Source organism: Corvus hawaiiensis, chromosome 14 (genome assembly GCF_020740725.1).
Source record: "Corvus hawaiiensis isolate bCorHaw1 chromosome 14, bCorHaw1.pri.cur, whole genome shotgun sequence".
In the NCBI taxonomy this organism is placed as follows: Eukaryota; Metazoa; Chordata; class Aves; order Passeriformes; family Corvidae; genus Corvus; species Corvus hawaiiensis.
Window position 1 is genome coordinate 16,054,988 of NC_063226.1, and position 24,999 is coordinate 16,079,986.

The 24,999-nt window shown below is 44.4% G+C and overlaps 1 protein-coding gene across 1 annotated transcript in view; it reads right to left on the reverse strand.

Annotated features, from left to right (window-relative positions):
• MAMLD1 (mastermind like domain containing 1) overlaps positions 1 to 19,157 on the reverse strand; it is a 34,331-nt gene extending 15,174 nt beyond the window's left edge. Inside the window, exons 1-2 of the mRNA XM_048319018.1 lie at positions 17,912 to 19,157; positions 17,478 to 17,698 (exon numbers count right to left, since the gene is read on the reverse strand). Coding sequence (XP_048174975.1) covers positions 17,478 to 17,698; positions 17,912 to 19,061 — 1,371 coding nt within the window. The 5' untranslated portion in view covers positions 19,062 to 19,157. The remainder of the gene's footprint in view (positions 1 to 17,477; positions 17,699 to 17,911) is intronic.
• Between the last annotated feature and the right edge of the window lie 5,842 nt (positions 19,158 to 24,999).

Here is a 24,999-nt window from a genome sequence, read left to right on the forward strand (position 1 = left end):
ATAAAAGCAAGGAGACATGGAGCATTAAATCAGTCCTTCCACTGCCCTCCAGGAGCAGCTCTGACCACAGAGAGCCATGGGAGAAGTCTCTGCTCTCAGACTGAACAAACAACTTCACTTTCAGAAAAAGGCTTTAATCTTTGGCCTGGCACTTAACCGTAACTTTGCAGATCTATGTTCAGGCCCCCCAGAAGCTCCCTGATTGTCACCAGTGTGGTGAAGGCAGGTCAGCAGATTGCCAAAATACTGTTTCTAGGTGGTTAGTTGAAGACATCCAGCTTTGGAAATGGAGCTGTCAGCTTATCAGGTTTGAACCTGTAAGATCTTTATTTGTCACTGCTGTTGTTCCTGTTAATTTTTTGATGGAAATCATCTTCTCTATCACCAATAACCTGGTGTCTGTGCTAGCAGATCATCCTGTCAGGACACAGGCATATGTTTTACAAGCAGGCTACAGAGTAAGAATTCAGCATGAACTCTTGGAAACCTTCAGACATCAGGGTATTTTACTTCTTTTACTGATGCCTATTTGCAAACCTTCCTCCAGTGCGAGACCACGAAATAAGCTCCCCTTGTCTGGGGAAGACTCAGCTACACTAGGAGAGATTCCTGACCCATTTCTATTTGTTATGAAAAGAAGACATGGCCAACACACTCCCTTTCCTTCACCTTCTGGGTACAGGCTGCTCAGAGCTCCCTGTGAGAATAACCCAGATTTTAGCATCCTACCAGTGCAGGGGCTTGGCAGATACATTTGCACCTTGTCCTGACGTACACCACTCCAGACCTTTTTGAACACCATCATTATTTGGTTTATAGTTGTTTTCTTTAGACCCAAACAACTCTTCTTACAGTTTGAGTTCCAACCTTGCCTTTTTTTTGTTTACTAGTCTCCAGATCCCTATCACCCAGAGACGGCTCCTGGCTCCATATATTGCAAATAAACACATCATTACTTGGTGCAGGAGTCGGCCAGAATTCCTCTTGGAAACAGCCTCCAAGGAAGAGCCTGTCCCCCCACCTCTCACCCGCAGTGTGGAGGCAGTGGAACACACCATCAAAGGTGCTTCTTTCCAGCCACCATGCCAGAAAAAGATAGAAATGAAAACGATTTTTGAAAGTCAGAAAGTCAAAAGTCAGCTATTTAAGATACCTGTGTGACTTTCAACTTAATTTACTTTTATATATTGGATCACCACAGCTGCTGTTGCCTCCACAGACTGGGAATAAAGGCACCTCCAGCAGAAAAGGGCCAAGCCTCGGTGTGTTTTCCAGGCTTCCCTCACTGCAGCCCATCCATCACATCTTGGAGGTGTACATTATGGTGAGCTGAAATGACTCTCTAAACATCTTTTCCTCCACTGGCCACAGGAGAAGTCTAAATGATGGGAACAGAGAGGTGTATCCCAACCAGTCACAAGGAAGACTGACAACGGGGAGCGCTAAAGCCACAGCTCACAAGACCCAAACCAGCACTTAACCTCACAACTATCTTGCCTTTTTTTCTGGGGTTCAGCAGCCCCAGCTCCACAGCTTGTTCTCAACAGAACCAGCCCTGCTGTACCTGACCAGCGCTGCCTCCCTCCACTGAATCCCAGCTCTGCAGCTCCCTGCCAGCCTGCGCCCACCTCCCACTGGTGTGTGCTCGAAGGCCCAAGCTGCCACTGGAGGGCTGGTGTGATGGACTCAGCCTGGAGAGCACCTTATCAGTGCCCTGTGCTTATCGGGAGAACACGGGAATGCAGAGGAAGCTCCGCAGCTGCAGTCATTAGCGACAAGCTGCTTCAAAGGGAAGCGACAGTTGTGCTGGTGTTTAAGGACTGACACACCCAGCCAGGAGTAACACACCAGTCGGGCTATTTATAATCCCTGATTCTCGAGTCTTAAAATAGCACTGCTTTTATTTTTATATTTTTAGGCACACTTGTATGTTTAAGCAACTCTGTTCGCAAGGCTCCACATCAAACACATCACAGGCAGTCTCGGAAATGACACTCGGGACTCCATGCCTCCCCACAGAAAGCAGAGGTGAATTTCCCTCTCCCCATGGCCCCTATCTCCTTGGCAAACGTGACTAGGCCTATTTCCATGTATTTTTACATACAGACTGTCTCTTCCAAAGGCACAAAGCAGGAGCCATGCAGCTTCTGTCTGCAAACACCCAACGAAAGCAGAACAGCAGAGGGTGTTCCAGGCTGCAGTACATGGCCACACGTGTGCAGCTCTCACCAAGAGGCCCCAGGAAGCCTCTGAAAGAGTTAATGGGTCCTGTAAGAAAGCAATCCTGATTGTTTGTGTTTTTCTTAAAAAGCAAAGGTCAATATACAGAACTAGTCAAACAAACCAGGGCTGCGGGTCCGAAAGGAGCGCTCCCTCCGGCTGCAGCACAGCCCTAGCTATTTGTTCTCTGCTCCCCTGTGCCACAATGTACCTTGGTTGGCATTTCTTAATGACTGGAGCATCCATGTGCTCTTTGTAGAACAATTATAAAACAATCAGGGCAGGAGAAAAAATTCCTTGCACAGCCAAGGCTCCAGCAGACTGCATAGGTGTCAAATGGTAAATTGTTAGGTATTTTGTTTTAATTGCAGTTATTTATATCCTGGAACTTGTTATTAACATAGGGAAAAAACAGAGCCTTTTGTTACCCATAATTAAAGGGATTATTATGGGACTGCAAAAGCTTGGATAGCCCCAGCCAGACCACCTGTCCTTTAGCCATGGTGACTGTCATGGGGAGGAACATTAAATGGAGGCCCAATCTTAAGGTACTTCAGCCAAGAGGTTCAGAGGGGTGGTCCCAACATGTGAACCCCAATTTCTTTACTCAGTCCCACCCCCATCACCCCTCTGCTGCCTCTGGCCACAGGCCTGGCATAAAGCAGGGGAGCTCTGCAAAGAGGGTACTGCAGGGGTGCAAACCCATCCTTCCCTATCAGCAAAGCCTTTCTGACCAAGGGGTGCACAGAGAAGACACATCCTGGATTTGGCCTGGAGTTGCATAACCATCCTGTTAAAATTCAGGATTAACAGGTTATATTTTAATTTGCGAGATCATTATCTGCCCCAAGAAAGGTTTCCGATTTCACCAGCACTAATCAGGAGCCACAATGGATTTCCGGCCTCAGCAATGAGGCTCGAGAGCCTTTGTACCTTGTGGAGCCGGTTTCAATTCAAATCTAACTGGCAGAGCAATCGTAGCTGCATGTTGAACAGATTAGGAAAAAAAAAAGTCACTGCCATGCTACTGTAACTTATTGCTAAATCCATTTCTTACAGACACAAATCTCTCTGAGCACCGAGGCATCTCATAGCTACACTCCCTTTCCAGAAACGACACCCTCAGTCTTCCCAGTGGCCCTAGCAACGATCCCCATTACAGTTCTGTGCCTTAAAAGAAATGTGCCAAAACCCTGCACTGGTGCCCACCTCAAATTCTGGTTTAGGCTATTAAGGATATCATAAAAAATAAGCAGCAAACAGGTCCAGAATAAAGAGATTAGTCTGCCACAACGGCCTGTGCCCCCAACAGTGCAGAGCTGTGTGCCCTGCACTGGGCTGTGGGCTCAGCAGCATTTCCCATTGGAATGCTGTCACCCAGACAGGGCATCCCAGCACAGGAGGTGCATTGGCCTAGCACAGTCAAGTACTACTGATGCCATATTTATACCTGGGAGGCCAAACAGACCCACAGGAGGTACTACCTTTGTGGACAGAGAGGTGAATGGCTCACTGACAACTGGCTTTAGCAGATGAGTAAATTAGGCCTGGGTTACAGTCTTCCTGTTCTCTCACTGCCTCCACCCCCCAGGATGGTGTGAGTCAGTAGAACTGGAGGGAAAATATACACAAAATTCTACAAGTTCAGGAATTAAAGAGACATCTTCAAAGCTTGCCTGTGGCACTCAGTACCAGCTGCAAAATTGGGTTAGCTTGACATTGCTGCTGGAGGTGAACAGAGCTGGGAAGGCTGGCTGAGTAGCAGGTGAGCAGAGCCCCTCTCTGCAGAGCAGGTGAGCACAGTGCTGCCCACAGCCTCATCGCTCCAGCACGGAAACACCTTTTAAATTTTTAAATCCGGGAGCGAGAGCAATTAAGGAAACAAACTTTGTTTCCTGAACAAACATGAGGTTCAGACAGTTTGGGATTATGAGATACATGCAAATCTGCAAGTCTGGCCTGAGCAGTTTTTGAGGGCTGGAGAACTCTGCGAGTTCTCCAAGGTTCAAAAGAGCTTTGCCTTGAATAGTCATGGCAAGACCATTTCAGTGTTGAGGCTCTTTTACCATCACCAAACCAGCCCCAGCTGACAGTCACACTGCCTGGCAGGAGGCTGGGAGAGCTCTGTGAATGGAGCAGCAGCTTTGGGAGAGAAAACCCCAAATGTCTTGTAAATCCTGCTGCAGGGAGTGCCACATCACAGGGGGCTCGTTCAAAGGCTCTCCCAGTTTGTCTGCTCAGACAGGATGCCAGGATGACACTCTGCTGCCTCTCCTGATACGATGCCACCCGAGCCACCTGCCTGGTGCTGCCCTGTGCCCTGTCCCAGAAGCTTTCAGAAACCACCAGGTAACCCAGGAAAAAAACAAACCACCAGGTTACACCAATTTTTTTCCTTAATTGTTTCCTTTCTGTTCCCACTTGCTGCTGGGCTTGAGGAAAGAGTATCAAGACTGATGAAAATGAGTCCACAAACCTCTGATACTCTGCCCTCAAGTTGGGGAGGTTTCCAGGGGCTGGAGCAGAGGCTGCCTCCGGAGTCAGCTGGGAGGAGGGAGAGGAGGCAGGGGAGGGAGAAGGGGAAAAAATGAACAGCTGCAAAGCAATTAAGCCTGCCTCCCTGCCGTACTGTCCAAAGCAGGAGGCAATCTAATTCAGCCTGGTGCCTCTCTTCCTTCAGCCGTCTGGTGCCTGCCTGGGATTCAGGAAAGGGGCTGTCTGACTGCCCACTTTGTCTGACGAGCCAAAGGGGCCCTTCCCAGCCACAATTTCCAAAGGAAAGAGATCTTGGCTGGCGGTGTCTCTTCTTTTCTGAGAAAAACATGCACTGAATGTAGTGGCAGCAGCTTTATAACCCTCTCCTGCCCTTCCTCAGCAAACAACCAAAGTGGAGCTGGAGCAAGAAAATGACCCCGCTGGCTCCCCGGCTCAGCACTTGTCTCCCAGCACAATGAATCAATTAGCGTCCCATCATTACTGTGGTAACTGTATCTTTCACAAGCAAGATTTTATATAGAGATAGAATAGGATGTTTTCTGCTCATTTCCTTCCTGTCATTCCGATCACGAACTACTGTTAAAAATACAATGCCTAAAAAGTCTGTAATATTTGCAAGCATGTGTTCCAGTTTCCCAGCTGAACGGCTGGGCTTTTGTTTTCTGCCCAGTAAAGGTGTGGAGAAACAGTGATAGAGGGGAGCCTGGGCTGCAGCTGGGTTAGAAACTCACATGTACAGAAGGTCATCTCATTTTCATGCTCCTAATATCAGGGATTACTTTAATTCCTTATTCTGGCCAACTGTTTCGGTTTATAATCCACGGCACAGGACTCCTTCCAGCCTGTCTAAGGTGGTACTTGTTCTGCTATTTCTTCAGAAACTGGCAAAAAATGTTTTATTTGGAAAATGTTAGTGAAGCAGGGCAATAAAAGCCTTTTAGTACCCAGTCAGAGGAGCAAATAGGCTCTGTTAGGAGAACAGAGTACAATTCAACTCTACTTTCAGTTACGTTTGACAGTAATCTAGGCAGCAGGTACATACCTTCCCCCTGCCTTAATCAAGACAGAAATATGCAAAATGTGTATTTTAAATGCAGCTAGACAGCATTTGATCTTATGAAATGCCTCAATACTGTTATCATAAGTAGAAAAAATAAGAAGTCATAAAGAAAGCAAGATTTTAGCTCACCGTTCTGATAAATGCTTTATAAAAGATTATTATTTAGCTCTCCATAAACTAAAGCACAGTAACTTTATATATTGTGTCAATCTAGAATGGAGCAACGCATCAAAGACAGGAGTTCCTTACTAATGTTATTCCACATAAGGTCCCTCATGAAGGCCACAGTTCTTTTTAAAAATAAAATTTATAGACATATAGATATATGCCACCTATGTAGGAAAAAGCTCAGACTGTAGACTGGGCACAAAATAGATTTGTCCATATCCCCCCTCAATGCCCAAATTTTTTCTTAGGAGAAAGTTCTTATTAGTAGTAATTTTTAATTTCCTTAAAAAAAAAGTAAAATGCAACATAAATAAATGTTGGGGATTTTAGTCCAAGTCCTAAACTATGGGAAAACACTGATAGGTCTAGCAAAACCTTTTTCAGTTAAAGATCTACTCACATTTCAGGACCATCACACAGTCTGTGGTGATGTTATCAGCATTTCTCTGTTCTTCCTGACCTTAAGCATTCTTAAACCATTATATACATAATATTCTCTAATAATAGAATGCCATTCACATTTCAGTAACAATAATTCACTTTAATGAGATAAGAACTTACACGTCAAATGACTCTACCTCTATTTGAGAGGTATTAGCACACTTGGGGGAACTGTAGAATCACAAATAATGACATCAGGAGTCCGACACTATTCCTGGAGAGCTTGTACTCCCAGTTACATCAACAGGAATTTGAGATGTGTAAGAATTGCAAAAGCAGATGTTAATCTGCAGCAAACACCACAGGTATGGGCCGTCTGCATTTTTGCCTTAAGCAAACAAGAAAAACAAGACTACTAATGAGAGAAAACAGCACCAGTTTCTAACTGCATGTATAAATAGCCATTAACACCAAGTATACTCCTGAAGTGAGTCATTACAGCATAAAGAAATCTTTTACAAGAAACTTCATGTTGTTTACAAATTTCCCATTTACATTTTGTTTTAATTCTTGCTTTCCCACTCATAGCATGCACCCCAACCTTAGTAAAGGTCTGCAAGAGATGGAAACTTGATGCTTAAACTAAAAACAGAATCATCAAGATTTACTCCTTCAGTGAACTGGTTCTCCACTTTTTCTGTAGTCAAGTAACTAAAGCAATCTAAGCACCGACCTTCTTATCAAACCAAGCCAAGATTATTCGGCGTTGTGCTGGCCCAGGGCATGGAGGCTGCTCTGGCAGGGCTGGGTCCGGGCTGGGGGAGTCAGTGGCCGCTCTGCCTTCGGCACTCCCCGGTGCAGCCCTGAGCACTGCGCTAGTGCCGAGCCAAGGACGAAAAATACAGCAGGAATAGCTTAATTCCAGCTCTAAATGAGCTCAGCAGGGAATCTAAACAGTCAAGTCAATTGCTCGAATCTGCACTTTTCAACCTCGTTCTGCTCCTTTGATCAGACTGAATTTTGAGCTACGGCGATTAATGGACTAATAGAGGAAGTCACAGGGCATCTCTTGGGAGAGGAGGCAAAGGAGAAAAAAGTACCTCATCCTCATCATGCAGCTATGCTGCTAAACACAGTTCCATGTAGAAAAGTAAAATGCCACTGCAGAAAGTGTGCTGACTGAGCTGGAAAGGAGGAGAAAAAGGGGGTTGTACGAAACAAAAAAATAATGCTCATAGATTGTTCATTCATTGCTTAAACACAGCCTTCGAAACAACGGGGAGAGAAAACAGACTGCCCGAGTACGAGTGCCCTGTAAACTACCCTTCAACCCAGAGCAGTAACTGTTTATTCTTAATAATGACAGAGAGTAAAGGAAATATTAAACATATTTATTATGCAAAGAGAAGCTTTCAAAAGCCCTGAGTATTTAAGCACTAAGAGAAATTGATTTGTTTATGACAGGGATACATACTACTGATATTCCAGGGTACTATGTCCTCATCTTGGTGGAAATGGAAGAAACACATTAACATTAGCAGACTGCTAATCACAAAGGAGAGGGGAAAAGTGTTTTGTTAAGATTTTTTTTCCCCGTATGCTTTTTTTATTGCTGTGCCTGAGAGGATGGGGCAGCTTTTCTTCCTACAAGGGGCAAATTTTCCTTCTGCAATCGATGACTTTAAAAATCAAACACAAGAAGACTTCAAATAACCCCTGGACTGATTAAAACATGAATTTATTCCAAGTTTGGCAAGTTTGTGAAATGCTGGTACTAACCCCTAGAGGGAAAAAACCCCAGTAACAACAACAACAACAAAATCACCAGAAAAGCCAAAAATAATTCAAATGTAAACTTGAGCTGAGGCAGGAACAAGTGCATCAAAGCTTCCAACTCCCTCTCTTTTTTTTGCTGCAGCACTAATATACCATTGCCAACGACTGCTGGGCCCCTTGCTGCATCCTTCTGCTCCACCTTTGGTCTTTCTTGAGCATACAAAGCCTAAATACATACATGATTCACTCTGCTCTCAGAAATAATCCTGCAGTCGTCCTGGAATGACCTCCCACTGCGTAAATTTAGGCGTGTGTGTTTGAATCTTTACAAGATCAAGCTGTTCATGTAACATCTTAGGCCAGGATATCACACTATTTTGGCTACATTAAAGGGCTTACCCTCCTTGCAGGTCTCTCATCAATTCTGTAATGGGGAAAAATAGCTCAGCACAGCTTGTCCATAACCTGCATTCACATCTGCATCTGCCTGACACTGATCCAAGGAATCGCATTTTCATTACTTCAATGACAAATGTTAAATCATTTTGCTGGTTGTACAGAGAATATTATTTATACTGAAGTGATGCATTTACTACCTTCTTCCTTTAACGTTCCTATATGCAAAGGGTTAAATTGTAATACAGGATTACTTCTTGTTAATGGTAGTGCTTTCCAGAATTATGTACCGATAATGATGATATTTGCCTTTATATGAGCTATAAAAAATTTAACTTTAAAACATGTAATAGAGTGATTAGCCTTCAAAGCCCTAAGAAGAGCTGCTGCATTCCTCGTTGTGGATTTCTATCAATTATTAGTGCTGGCTGCTTGAAATATCCAAAGTGCTTGAGACAGAAATACTACACAGCCAACAGGGCAGACTGATAGGCTTCCTAAATGTACAGTTTTTGAAAACAGCCCATAATAGTGTTTGGCTTTCAAACCTTAATGTTAACAGCTTTGATTGGGACTGCTTCTAATTTGTATTTAAGACCCATTACCTCTTCCTCTAAGCAATCTTCATGAAACATCATTTGTTCTGGGGGGATATTTGCCATCCAGTGCAGCTCTGTAATGGCCGTTAATTCACACCATTTTGCTTGCTCCTGTATTAATCAGCAAACTGTGAATCATCCCAGTGTTTCCAGACTCACAGATGTATGACAGAATCACCGAGGCCAGTTCAGTTTCTCTCCCCATTCAGTCCCACAGACAATATCAGTTCCTGTTTACAGCCACGGCTTTGTTTTCCCCCACCCACACACTGAAATTTCTCCAAAATGCCCAAAGGAAAAAAAAAAAAAAAAAGGGGGAGACTTGAGTTCATTTTACCAGGAAAGTTATTTCTAGGTATTGCATCTGAAACAAAACATGTTTGTACTTTGAGCTGGTGTGCAGCGCTCGCTGCAGCCGGGCAGGAACGGCGGAGGAGCAGAGCAGGAAGGCGAAGGGGCTGCTCCCGTCACCCCGCCCTGCCGGAGCCAGGCACGGCGTTAACAGCATCCCAGGGACTCTCCTACTCACTTGTTTGCCTTTATTCTGTTTGTTAAATTGGACTTTGGTCCTGGACATATTTTTGCCTTGTGAAGTACTGATACAATTCTAGACTATGGCACGACGATATGAGGTAGAAAGCACCCCAAAAATCGAGGGTAGATGCCATGCTCTAACAGTATCACTGTGGAAAGTATTAAAATCATTTATTAATTTAGGCATCAAATTTTAGGTAGTGAGGAGGGCATGGTTGTAGGGAAGTGAGCACATTTTCCAAAAGCCAGGCTGCTTTTAGTTCAACGCAAGCTCCCCAAACTGTCATTTACCAAGGAGGAGACAGAAAATACAAACAATGTACAACCCTACCTTCCAAAAGGTGGGAAAAATTGAATTAAGATATCCTGATATGGATGGGGATTTACAGCACAATTGAAATGAGTTGGGTGTACAACACGATCATTTCCTTGTAGTCATTCCTCAGCACGCTGGGCCATGGACACGCCTTTGCAATGTAAGAATTATGGGTGCTGCCTTGTAAGTGAGGATGTACCTTACCCATCACTAACCACTCTACAAATTGTTATTTTTAAGAATGATACACAGAAGGAAGTTACGGCATTCATCCTGAAGCCAGTGAGAAGGTTGTCAAGTCCTTCCCTAGATTCCCAGGATGTTTAAAACTTCATTGTATCTAAGGGCACAGTTAGGAAAATACATATGTTCATAACCTTTTCCTCAACTGCTTTTAATTAAAGATTTTTGCATATGGATTTTTTGCTTTTCTGATTTGTGATAATAAAGCAAAATGGGTTATGTGGGGGAAAAAATAAAGGCAAGAAAATCTGCAGTTGGGGCCTGATTCAGCCAATGGCTAGCCCAGAACACTTGTGAACTGCTACCAAGCTGCCTGGAAAACCTGAGAGGAACTGCCCACCGGGGCTGGGAGGGTCAGAGGGGTTGGGGTACAACTGGTGAATCAGACATTTTTCAGCACGATAGTACCGTTTTCCTTACACCTTTGGGAGATGAGGCTGTCTCCCTCCCTGTACTACAGAGCAGAAGGAAGCAATTGTCTGTTGCTTAGAGCTGAAAACCACAAAAGCAAGGGGTTTTCAGAGGTCACGCCGAATCTCCGTGCCACGACTCTCCCCCCTCCGCCCACCCACGGCTCTGCGGCTGTGCCTGGACTGAGCAGGGACACAGCCCTGACACACAGCCCCTGTCTTGAAACATTGCAAGCAGCCTGTCAGGCTGAAATGCAGCACCTTGCCCTAAATTTCTCTGGGGTAAGTCACATTTCCTTCTACATGTTCACAGCACATGAGCACTACTTCCTCTTTCTCCACCAAAGCCCTGGACAGCCCTCCCTCAGCCCCGCATGCATTGCTTCATCGTCCTGCACATAACGAAGAGAAAGACTTCCCTGAATGCCTCCAGCACCCATCACTGCTGTTTACAGTACCTCCCGAGCCTCTTTTTTCTTTCCAATTGGATTTTAATTTGTCCAGTGTGAGATTCCCATAGAGTTGTCTGTGTCCTAAATGCTCAATTGCTGGCAGAACATCTTCCATTTTATTAAACAGGTCATAACCAAGGGAAAGACCCGTCTGGATCGAGGAAAGTGCTGCAGTTTTCGTGCAGTGTCCACATTAATTTCAGATCCAAAAGGTGGGTGATGGTGAGAGTGGGGGAGGATGCTCCCCACATGGTGTTTAGAAGGATTTGGTCTATTTACAAGCTTCTCCTCTGCAGATTGCTTCCCCTAATGATGTGCTGTGTGGTGTCCAAAAGTGCTTTCAGCACAACAGAGAGCTAAACTGGAAGGAATTATGAGTGCATTAGGCAGAGCTGTTGGAAACATCAGTGCCTATAAACATCTTAACTGTGCAAGCCAGAGAAGTGGGAAGGTTAAGACATGGCTACAAGGACTCCACTACAACAGGGGAATGCTTTGAAATACCTGAAATGTAACACAAGAAGACAACACGTGATTTAAAGAAACTGCAAAAGAGCAATGGGCTCAGAAGATCAGATGTGAATTAAGGTTTTTTAATCTTGATTACTGCTCTTCTGAAAATGCTGTATTACTGTTGACATGTTGAGGCCAAACACCCCATTTCATTCCACAAGTCTACGTCTTGCTTTCCAAAACTTTCCTGACATTATTTATTCACAGGGGAGGAAAGGGAGAAGATGATAGTTGATAGCTTCAGTCAAGCTCCTCTCAGGCTCTCTTGAGAAGAGAACAGAGAATCTCCAAGTTTGAAAAAAATATCAACTCACTTGCAAATGCACAGATAAATATAAATTCAGAAATGACCATTCAAGAAGATGTTTTTACATCTGTGGAGAGGTCAAACTCCAGGCTCAGCCTTACTGCTCTCTGTAATCCAGATTCATCACCAGCTTCCTTTATTCCCCTATTCAAAGGCACTTAATTAGCTGAAGGGCTTGTTGCTTTGCCTTCAAAAGCTCTCCATCCCTCAAAGGCTTTGCTTTGGTATTGTGCTACCACTGCCCTTTGAAATCAAATCTGGTTTTCTCCTCCACAGCATTAGTAAAAGAAAAAAAAAAAAAGTAGTATTTAAAAAATTTGGTTCCCAAGAAAAAAGAAAAGGGAAAGAGAGGAGAGGAGAGGAGAGGAGAGGAGAGGAGAGGAGAGGAGAGGAGAGGAGAGGAGAGGAGAGGAGAGGAGAGGAGAGGAGAGGAGAGGAGAGGAGAGGAGAGGAGAGGAGAGGAGAGGAGAGGGGAGGGGAGGGGAGGGGAGGGGAGGGGAGGGGAGGGGAGGGGAGGGGAGGGGAGAGGAGAGAAGAGAAGAGAAGAGAAGAGAAGAGAAGAGAAGAGAAGAGAAGAGAAGAGAGAAGAGAAGAGAAGAGAAGAGAAGAGAAGAGAAGAGAAGAGAAGAGAAGAGAAGAGAAGAGAAGAGAAGAGAAGATACCAGCAGAACTTCTTTCAAAGCGGCTTTAAAAATAAGTTTGACACCTGAAGAAAAAGGGTAGGGGATTGAAACTGCAGATGAAATCTGGCCAGTACTTTTGGTTTCATTAATAATACATGATACTCTAATTGTTTTACATATTAGGAAGATGCCTTGTGACATCTCGGAAATCCCAAATAAAACATGATTTTCCCCTGTACTTGCAGGAGGACTGTATGTACTCAGATGATGCAGGCTGTGTTCTCTGCTTTTCCAAACTCTTCATCAACCTGCATCAGAGCTTTTAAAGTGCTGCTGAGTCAGAACAGTATCACCTAACAATCACAGTGCACTGACTTTTCACAGGCAGAAATAACTTCCCATAATAGATGGCACCCAGAAATCAGTCCATGGTATTACCATTTCTGTTTATATTAATAAAAGCTGTATTTTGTATTCCATTATAGTTATTTAACCTTTGACATCTAACCTCTGGGTCAGTTTGCTCTTTGTAACAGAGCATTTCTTCTTCAGTTTTGTTTCTATATTTAGAAAACTTACGCTGTGAAAGAAGGTTTTTAAACTTTTTTTTAAAAAGTATATTTAATCTAGCTCAGAAGTTTTGGTGTTTCTCTGCAACCTACAGTTTATTCTTCCAACTCAGATAATGTATTGCTGCTTTTACCACAGTTAAAGAAATACTTTGCTTTTCAAAGGGTATTTTGGTCTTCAGCATGCCCTTCACCATCTCATATGCAGTCCATATGTAGTAAAAATACAGCCACTTTTACTGCAAATAATATTAGTTTTCTCTCTCTCTTCTCTTGTAATTTTTTCTCTATCAGTATTTTTGGCAATGGAGATGAAACAAATATACCCTTCACTGACAATCCAGTGTACAACTCTCTAGATGTCAGCAGGAATGCAGAGCTCTAAGAATAGCACATTTGGTTCCTAGGGTGCAAGTGGAGCTCAGAGACACAGCATGTCCCACCCAAACAATGGCTGTTTATCACCTCCATCCCCCCGACAAAACAACCTTTTCAGCTGTGTGTTGGTTCTCAGCGTTTCAGGCACAGAGCAGTCAGTGGGAAATGCTGCCTTCCTCCCCGAGACTCCCAGGTTTTTAACTCAGATCATCTTGGGCTTGGAAAAGGAACAGCCACCCAAAGGGTTTATTGTAGTTCAGCCTGACTTAAACTGTGAATATCACTGGCTGGTTTTCCCACCTTCAGCGAGGAGGGGATCCCTCTGTCCCCTGCACAAAGGCCTCTGTTCTTACACTTCAGGGACTGACAGAAGAGCTCTTCTGGAAGTGGGGTGTTGTATTATCAGCATTGCTGAAGGCAGAATTTGGCCCAGTGTATCTGACATTCCAGAATAGGAAATCTGCAAGTACAAACTCTATTTAGACATGAAAATCAGGGAGATGCCCAACTATTCAACCTGCCTGGGCAAATGCAGCTTTTCATGTGCCCAGAAACAGCCAATAAAGTCAAGTGGTGAAGCTTTACCCCTGAAAACAGTGTGTGATAGTTCTGGAGACTATCTTTGACTCTGGCATTTACTACCATCTTTATATTGGGGATTTACGAGTCCAGACCTTTGAGTATAATTTCACTCACAGGCATCAGCCCCACAGGAATAAAACCAAATCCTGCCCGTAGCCAGAGAGCAGCGTTAGCTCCACCAGGCTTTGCACTATCACACAATGCAAACTGTCAGCGCCTCAATCAATACCCATCAATGCTCAACAATAAAGACATAGTGCTTCAGATGGGGGGAGATTAGCCCCTATCAGATTCAGCAGTTGTCCAGGCAAGACAGGATCTGGGATGCAGACTGATTACAATTAAAAGATACATCACTAACTACAAAAATGGTAGAGCTGTGAGGCACCAGCAGTAACCCCGCTTTTGGAATGCAGAGTGTTTGCTTTAATACACATTAAAACAACAGCAAAATGCTCACTCTGGGTCTGTGGCTGCTGCTCTCTTCCCCATGTTGCTGTGCCTGCTACAAGGATCAAATTTCATGGTTTATTGTTCTCCCTCCAACTGGCCACCATCCACATTCTTCTTCTGTACAAAGCTGCACCTCTTGCTCCAAGGAAGAGAGTACTATGCCTTCTTTTTATAAATTTTAGTCACATTTGCAAACACACACACTAAGTAAGGGGATGACTTTTAAGCACTAAACAACATTTCAGGGAATGCTCTAATTTTTCTCTGAACAAATTTCTGTGAATGAGGCTAAAAAAGGGGCAATTTTCCACCAGAAGTTTACTATTTTTGAGATGCAGAGGTTTTCTCCCGTCTTCTGAATCTTTAACATTGTGCCTTTTAATGAAACAGCTGCTCTATGTTTGAAAAGTCCTATTCATCACATCACCTGCCTCAGGAGAGAATTGGGACTGAAATTTTGCAAAGCTCAAATTCAGCTCTGGATACACTGCTGGAAATCAAAACCACAGTCACTGGGGCTACTTCACTTTAATGGAGTAAAATTGGTATGGAGCAGGTGGGCTCCAAAATTCAGTATCAATCTCTCAATGTAAATAAGAAATCTATTGCAGACAGTAACAGATCTCCATGCTAGATTCCAAGAAATGTAGTAAGTATCTCAGACTCAAGGATTCCTACATAGAATAAATTTCCCACATAATCTTTTAATTCAGCACTCAGGATCCATTTTCTTCTATGAGATTTGCAGTAAAGTTACCAAAACTTTACAAAATGCTCCAATCCTGAACATCCACCATCTTTCTTCAGCAGCTCAACAGACTGTAAAACTGAAGCACTGTCATTTGGTGTGTAATTATTGTAATAAGTCTTCCCTGTAAAATGAGGGAGGCACCCTAAGCTTACCTAACTAGTCTGAAAATGTTAAATGCTCATCACCTGTAATCATTGTCTTAACTGTCCTTGATCTTTACTGATAGCAGCAAGATTATAATAACTCTCTCTCTGACAGCGAGAATCAGCTGAAAATGCAGCACAGGCAGAGCACCAGGAAAGTTGCTTGAAGAAGGAATATTTCAGCCAATTAGACAGACTCACTTCAGGAGGGTTTTGGTTTTTTTTTTTTTTTTGTGGCTAATCAGTGATGCAAGGCGTTCAGAGGTATAAGACAAAAATGCAAAGCAGGGAAAACTGGGGCACAGGAAACCTCAGGAATCCAACAAGGACGTTCCAACTTCATAGATTCAGTGGTGAAGCCAAAAAACCAAAATGCTCAAAGGTTATGGACATACGATCAAACGTGATCATGTCACTGCTGTTAACAACTTTTTAGTCCTCATCCAAGAGGCAGGAAAACACCATGAATGTATTCTTCACCCACACCTGCCTCCAGAGTAAAACATCTGGTGGGCAGTAATTCGTGGAGCTGCTGCACTTTGCTTTCTTTCAACTGTGTGTCTCTCCACAGGCCTGGATCCCAAGCCAGCAAGACTCTCTACTCTGTGTTCAGTCTGGGTCCCACCGAACACAAGCAGGGTTCTCATGTGCTTGAAGCAACAAACTGCTCTAGGTCTTTGTTGAATAAGGGGCCTTGCACTGGTAACCCTTTAAAGACCACTAGATGTGCCCCACTGTTACCTGTTCTACACTTGCGTAAGCAAATTCAGCGAGTCACCAGTCCTTCCCTGCAGCCTGTTTTGAGCTGCTGCATGGAGCAAGGGAGAATGGAGTGTGCACAACTTGGAAAAGAGCCAGTTGATCCTAAAGTGGCACAGTGGCAATGCACCTCACTGAGGTACCACTCAGAAGCTGATATTTGGTAACTATCCCGTTTCTCATTGCTATCATAGGACATTATGATATTTGTTACACCAGCGTTACACCAAGATTGATGAAATTCCCCTCCTTAAGAACCAGTCCCTTTGTAAGGAAGAAGAGCAAAGAAGATCTGGCTCTGGAGTGCACTCCACACCTCAGCTCTCAAGCAGATCCCAGTAGAATTTTAGAAATCAGTCTCTGCTTTGCTGGGAGAGAAGTGTCTCTCTCAGTCCTTCCCAAGTTGCTGATGGAGTGACTGTGTGCACAGCTAAGCAGCTTGGAGGAGTCTGCTTACAAAGAGCTGGTTCAGCCTAACAAAGCCCTTGATTTGGTGGTGAGATTCAGTGTTTCCAACTATTCTGCCGAACAAAAAGACAGATGTTTATTGCTCAGAGTCAGGCTGCTCTCAGACCCAGTCCCCAAGTCCTTCCCTGCTCCAAGGACCCTGTTCACAGTACGTCTCTCTGAGCTGGGGTAGTAGGAGATTCACACCTCTCACTGAGTCTCAGGGAGAAGGTCGCTGGACAGAAACCAGGGCTGTGCCTCACTTTTGCCAGCTGCATTTTTGCATTTACCAGCTCGATTGGTATCAAAGATCACCATGGGTGGGGAATGGCCCTCATCCAAAGCAGGGAATGGCTTCTGGCGAATGCTAGTAACAGGTATTTCAAGTCTGCCTCTTTGCTATTCAGAAGCTGTACTGTTTGACCTGCTGTCCATGAAGGACACATTTTAACTTCACTTCTCACCCCACCTGATCTTTTCTAGCCTTAGAAGCATAACACAGACATGAATTTGTTGAAGGGCATTAAGATAAAAAGAAGATATTCCTTCTGAAAGGATGACATGAAACATGCAACGAGAGTATCTCTGGAGCTTGTAATATAAGCTAAAAAAGACTATCACCTATACATGCAAAAAAAATTATTTTAAAATAGCACAAAGTTCTTCACCAGGCTAAAACAGGCACTGCATGGTGGAATTATGGTACATTTTTAGTTGACGACATAAATAAAGTTACTCTGATAACACCAGAGGTTGTTATTGCCTTGTCCATGTATGCACTGTGCACACCTCATAAATTTAGTGACGTCGCATTTGAAACACAAATGGAAAAGCAAAAATAAGAAAATAAATGACTCAGTATTTTCACATAATCCATGTAAGATAGAAGAGAGGTTCTCACCTGTCTGCTTTGAGCTGGCAGTGTGGCAGCCTGCATCTGTCTCTGCATCCGATGTGGCTGCATCAGCTGTCGGAACTGCTGCTGGAGAAACTGGCTGTTGTTGGTCTGCTGGGACTGCTGCGTGGCTGGAGACTGCTGCTGCTGCTGCTGCTGGAGATAGTGAATGAGGGACTGCTGTCCTTGTCCTGCTGTCAGAGGGGACATCTTTTGAGTAGCTGACTCTGAGGCAAAGTGAGACAGTGGTTTGGTGTTATTGAAAGAAAACTGGTCTTGGCTAACAGGGCTCTCATTCACCAGACCTGGCTGTAAGCTACTGGACGGCTGTTGCATAATTATGTTCATATTTTTGGTCTGGTTTGTAGTCATTGATTTAAAAAGCGAGTTCTGCATACTTGTGGGGTTGCTGGTGGGAGTGATGTTAGAGATTAATGTACCTTGAGGACTGAAGGGCTGCTGATGCAGAGCGGGGCTTGACAGCTTTTCTGGCCTGTACGGTGGAGAAGGTCCAGTATTTGTGGAGGCCATGCTGGCAACCAAGTTGTTCTGTGGGCTTTTAATGCTGTTGGCTGGCAAGCTGGCTGCTGTCAGAGCGGGCAGCATGGAGTTCTGCGGGCTGAAGGGCTGCTGGCTCAGAGCTGGGCTAGAGAGCTTCTCAGAGCCATAAGCGGGAGAGGGGCCATTGGATGGGGTGCTGCTGGAAGTCATGCTTGAAAGCAGAGTGTTTTGAGGACTCTGAATGTTGTTTCCTGGTAAATTATTAGCAGGCATGCTAGATACCATAACATTTTGAGGACTGAAAGGTTGATGGTGTGGGGATGATCCTGCCCTGTAAGGTGGAGAGAGACCGGGAGGCGACATAGTTGGCCAGCTGGGAGCCTGTACTTGTTGCTTGGTACCAGACACTTGCTTGCTGGCTGCCAGCTGCTTTAGCTGCTGAGCATGCCAGTTGGAGCCAGGCATGTTGGGCAGGGGTACTGGGAGCATTGGTGGTGGCTGGTTCTTGCTCTGAGCTGCTGTAGAGATGGGTGATGCAGCAGGTTTGTTTGAGGGAGGAACCTGGAAGTTAGCTCCAGCAGATGATGGTCTCATCTGAGGGGATCCTCCACTGGTTGGATTGCAGCCTGGAGAAAAATCTTTGTTAGCAACATGGTTCTCCAAGTGGGAAGTCTGCGGGGAGGACTTTGGAGTGGTACTTATGTTTGGTTGGGAATGACTCAGACCAAGTGGATCTTCAGCCTTGCTGCACAAAATCTTCTCCAGATCCAGGTCATTGGGAGAAGGATCAGGCATTTTGGTGAGCTCTTCCAAAAGATCTTGCAGCTCTTGGTCCACAGACTGTAAGCTGTTTCCTTTCTCATCATAGTGGACAATGTTGTTGGCTTGCCCTCCTATTGACCCCTTCTGGTTTATTTCTGTGTTGGGTGGCACTGAGAACGGGGAGCCAATGCCACCACCATTCATGTGATTGTTTTCAAGGAGCACTGGGTGCCCCGTGACTCCCAGGGAAGAAGTGCTGTGACCGGTGGAGAACGGGGAACTTTGCATTTCTGGACATGCCACACTGGGATTGGCACCTTGGCCCATGGCAAGGTTTACATCGTCAAGACAAAGTCTTTTACTGTCATTTGGGAAAATGACATCAGGTACGCCACTGGAGGCAGGAGAGCTATCATCTTCCAGTTTTCTTTTAATGGATCCCTGTAACTGTGAAAATAGAAAAGGAAGAAGAAAGGATCCATTATTGACCATATTCTGACATGCGCTGAAGCTCCACACTACAACACTGGGTTGGAGATAAAGAAAATTAAATCATACAATTAAAAACCCAATCATGTGAGACAAATTCAATCAGGATTTAAATGTGTGCAACTTCACTGAAATCAAAAGAGTTATAGTCACACAAAGGCTAAATCTCATGTGTTGGCTTTAAAACAGATGTTAAAGCTACAAAATACTGTCTGTCATGTGAACTGTAATAGAAGTTTTTAAAATAGTTTCTGGTTGCATTTCAATTAAGACATTATACTCCCTGCATAACAAACATGCCAACATTTTTATGGTAACATTTTTTAGGTCTAAATGGCAAATCTGAATGAAACCCTGGACTGAATTTAGTGACCTTCTGCCAGTGACTCGGATTAAATTCAGACCTGAGACAATTAAATTGTTTTACATTCTTTATAGGCCGAACATCTGAAATAACTAGCATACTTTCTAAACAAAGCAAAACAAAACAAATTCTTAGCTATCTATCTAAACAGACTTTCAAACTTCCTAATCACAGATGTTTTAAATTCCAGAAAGAGTAAGTAACAGCTAAACTTCTTAATTTTTGTTTATTCTTCTAAGTCTAAGGCATTGTGGGCTTTGTTCTTTTGAAGGATTGCCACTCATTCATAAAAATGAGTATGTTTTCAAAATACAATTATATAAATATCTTCATCTACAAGAAATGATGGAGTTGTAAATTCACAAATCTTAGGGAAAAGAAACCTGCCCTCTATATATAAAGAAAGTGAAACTGAAAACAATGCTTCTCATACTATTTCAGCATATGGCAATCTCTTCCACATAAAATCATCTGTGGCTTTCAGTTTTAACAAGCATGACCTGTATGTCACAGGATTAATCAGACATTAACATTGCTGCTTCAAGTTAAGAGAAATAAGCATTATGACCTTGTATATATATATATATTTAGAAAACTATCTGATCAGCAATGGGAAAACGAGAGAACACTGGTTCTTCTAAAGCAGCTCACAGTAAAACCTCTCCCAGCTCTGGGCTACAATTCCAAGTGCTTCCTGTCATCTAGTGCTATAAAAAAAATCCCATCTAATAAAAGCTCATATCACCAGAAAATTCCTCCTGCCAACCCCAGCATAACCAGATTCACTCTAGGGCTATGCTGCATATGACCAGCTTCTAAATTTTACACTAATTTTTAAACACAGCACAGTTATGCCTCAGTCACTGCACAACTGCAGCATTCAGTGCTCTCAGATGACAGTGTCACAGGACTGTCACCACAGGGTGCATGGAGGCTGCAGGGCACAGGGTGGGCACACCATGTGTGGCTCCTTCTGCACTGTGCACATGAAGGTCACTGTGCAAAGAGCTGAGGTCCACCCCTAAATTCAGCCTACCTTCAGGCAATTGCCCACAAACGTGTATGGCTCTGACCTGGGAACATGGCAGGGCTGCCTGGTGGCTCACTCAGCTGGTCTCACACTTAGTCTCCACTGTACGGTGGAGAAGGTCCAGTATTTGTGGAGGCCATGCTGGCAACCAAGTTGTTCTGTGGGCTTTTAATGCTGTTGGCTGGCAAGCTGGCTGCTGTTAGAGTGCCCTCTCATCACTTATTTCTAAATCGGTGGGCAGAGGGACAATGTCACACTGCTTTAACGTGGGCTGTGCTCAAAACCATGGGTGGGGAGAACCGAGGAGAGCTGCTTCCAGTGCACTTTGCCTGGTTGCCTGAGAGCCTCTTTGGGCAGTAGTGTCCACGCTGGGCCGGGATTGCTGCTCTGAGAGAGACTGTCCCAGAGTCACAACCAGACACTGCTGCACCATCAGACATTTGCTGATAAGGCCAAAATTGCTTCGCTTTAGGAAATGGAAGCAGGCCGAAATCTTCTCCCAAGTGTTAGTCTAATGACGGATGAAATTGTTTTTCTTCGTTTTCTCTGCTAAAACAAAGCCAGAGTTGCATGTTTCAACAGATGTTGCACTGCGTAGGCTGAAACATGTTGGTAGGGCATAACTACATATATTTAAATCTCAGCCATGTATAGAGAATATTTACAGGGGCTTCACCCATCCAAAACAAACACAGTGTGCTCCCAAGTTGCACCCTGGGAACCTTCAGGCAGAAAGTGGCAGGGGATCTCCCACTCTTGGCCAGCTGACATGCTGGCATGCATGTCCTTGCCAGCTCTTCCTTTGCCATAGGACATTCCTATGCTCTGAGTTACTGGGGAAAAATGTGGGCTTTCTGAACACTCTGAAAAATAGTTTTTTAACTGTTGCACTGGGGAATAAATGTGATGGGAAAACAAAACTTCATTTCTCCTAGACTGTTACTAGATATAAACAGATAAAATAAGGACATAGCTTTCCGATGGCATGGGTATTCCAAAACTGGGACAGGACTTTTAAATAGGATGCTGTTGCTTAGCCCTCCCAAGAAGATTGGCTGTATGAGAGGCAGTGAAATTAGCTGGGTGTCATGTTCTCTTGAAAAGCAAGATTCCTGTTTCCCAGGTGAGTATTTGCACAAGAACCATAAAATCCAGAAGACCAATTTCTCCCAGTGCAGGCAGGTATAACTCCACAGAATTAGTAGCATTGCTTTTGCTTAAGATAGATTTGACTACAGCCCCGAACTTGAGAGAGAAAGATACTCTCCTTAAAGCAACTAAACAAATCATAGAATAATTTTGGTTAAAAGGGGCACTTGGGTGCCATCATCCTTCTGCTTCAAGCACAGCACCAATGTAAAAAATAGACTATAGTCACCAGGCACTTAAGTATGAAGTTTCCATTATAAACAGAAATCCCTCCTTGCTCTGGCTGGGCTGGCTGGGAGGTTGTTTTCAGTGTTCCCCACTGACACCTCAGCGGTTGTGACTCCCACACAGCATGCTCTGGGCTGGTGCTGGCTGTGAGGAGCCAGCAGTTTCCTCCCCAGCTCCCAGTGACTGCTCTCCATGCACGTGCTGCTGTGGCAGCCCTGACCACTGCAGGGGACAGTAACACAGTTTCATATTACTGGGTCCCTGCCTGGCTCAGACATGCCAACCACAGTGGTGGCAGGAGAGCTATCACCAAAGCACTACAACTTTTAGGACCAGGAGCTCCTGACCTCACTAATTCAAGAAGCTCCTTGTTGCAGAACATTCATCCGGTACTCTCAGATGTTCAAGACTATCTCTTTGAAGCCTATCTATCCTTTTCTAGACTTTTCCTCACCAAAACTATTTTTATTGTCCACTTCCTTAATCTGGTTCCACAATCCCCAGGAAGGACCAGATTTATTCCAACTCTTTCTCCTCTTCTTCATTTACACAATTTGACAAATTCAAGAGAAAAGAGAAGAACACCGAAGTATATTCTTCCTCTTTCTCTGCTGATTAGTATATTGGGCAGCTCAGTTTCAAACTGAATACCTGAGAAGTGAATGGAAATATTTTAGAAATGCATCACACACACACACACAGTCCTAAGATGGCTGGAGGCTGCCTATGGCTCAGTATGGGAAAGCTTCATTCCGATGTCCAAGCAAGGACGAAGCAGGCAAGCAACAAAGGGGCTCTTGCGACCTTGTCAAAATGCATTAAAATGCACTGGCATGCACAGGCTAACTTCTGTTTGGGAATACCTGGGAAACAAAGGCAGGCTCTCCGATTCAGGGAATATCCGATTCTGAGTTCTCCATTATCTCAGGTTTGCTTTCAGCAATGATCCCAGCACTACTGTCCTCTCCAAACCAGCAAGCTGTCTGTCTTTCTGGGAAAGACCTGAGTCACGCAGGAGCAGCGCTGCTGGCTCGACATGGCAGCACAAGCAGAATAAATAATAACTGTTTATGCTGCTCTGTCCACGGAAGCTGCACAGCTGTGGTTACAAACAGCTAATTTGTCACACGCTCCCTCCCTGCACCAAACGGATTCCCTCCATGTGGGCAGAGTGCTCCACAGACTTCTCTTGTGCAAGGAGGGAAGGCAGCCTCGGCAGAAGAAGGCAGTCCTTGGCTGTGCCCTCCTCGAGCTAGGCTCGCTGGGGCTGCCGTGAGGGTGACCTTGGGTGTCAGGCACCTTCCAAACTTAGGAGGTAGTGCTGGCCTTGAGGAACTTACTCAATGAAGGGAGAAAGGAAGGCAGGAAGTCGCAAAAACTGAATCAGAGTGATCAAATTGTTAATAAATACATCCTGTGATGGTTCCATTGGATTTTAATAACCAGCCACACATGGGCACCTCTGGACTGGCTCCCTGCTTTGCCAGCACTCAGCCTTTCTTCTCTTGTAACAGATCAGCTGTCCTCAGCTGCCACTCCAGCTCTCCCCATGAGCCAGGCTGCCCCATGGCCCTCCTGCCAGCCCCTGTTAATTCTCCCCCTGGAACTTGTGCCTTCCTTTACCTGCAAATGGGAACCTGGGAAGGAACAATTGTAAGAGCCTTGTTTCTCCAGCCTCGCAATGACCCCTCCACCAGAAACAAGCCACCTCTAACCAGAGATTCCTATTTAGGCTAACATACTGCAGAAATGAGGGAGGAAAAACTTTAGGCAAGGTATTTCAGTGCCTCTTCTTGTGCCTGCAGCCTGTTAGTGAGTCAAGCCTTGATTTACGACAGCCACAGGGTGCTGATTATTGATCTGCACCATCCCATTCCACTCACTGCCACGGACAGATCCGACCTACAGCAGTGATTCCCACACCTACACAGCCTCTTCAAGTGAGCACTGAGGCCAGTGGGACGCTGCCATGAACATCCTCCCTCAGCAGCTGCCCCTGTGTCCAGCAGCACAGCTGGAGACTCTCCTGCTTTAATAAATTGAAGTTTATGGATCCATAACTGGGATATCCAGAATGGGAGTCAGATAACCTTCTTTCACTAGGAGTCTCAAGATCTTTGTAACTCTTGGGAAATCCCAGGTGTTGACTTTTCTGTTTGTTTGATTGAGGAAAAGAAAGTATTGTAAAAGGAGATGGGGCAGGTGGGGAAAACATCAGTCTCACTACAGATCCTGGGATTTGCTAATGTGGTGGCAGCTTTGCACAAAGCCTTTCAGAGCAAGGCACCTGGGGAATCCAGGTCACTAACAGGCTGCTAAGATCTGGCATATCTGAATTATTTTGACAGATAGAGCACGTTTAATTTTTGATGGAAGGACTGAGCAAGGCAGAAGCCTGAGATAAGTAGAAGTATTTTTTTCCCCCAGTATTTTCTCAAGGCATATTGCAAACTGTTCCCTCTGCAAAGCATAAAACCTGAGTGTAAGGTTTGCTCAACTGAACTGACCAGAGAATCTATCACTCTTTGTCTCTTTCAAACACTAGACACTGCCAAAACTGGAAGTATGTATTTGCCAGAGGCAAACTGTTTGCAGCATTCAGCGATCAAGACTTCAGCCTCTGTGGCTTCAACAAGCTTCAGCGAGACCTATCTGCACATCAGCCCAAAATGTTTCTATCTGTTCTGACAAAAACAGTCATGCAATGAGAAAATGGAACTGGCAATTTTCCATATAAAACAAGAAAACATCATAATTTTTTTCTCCTGTGCCTTAAATTCACAGTTTGGAAAGTTTTGTGCTCTCTATTGCTCACTTATCCACACTCTAAAGAGATTTTAGTGTCCTGCTAATATTTAAGGACAGTTTGTGAAAAGTAAGTGAGAATGTGCCTGTGTGTTTAAAGGCTGGAAAGTGAATCTGATACACAATATTAGCTTTTAAATGGCAGCAGTTACTTGCAGACCCTCTGTGTTGGGTAGTAGGCTGGCTTGCACATGAATAGC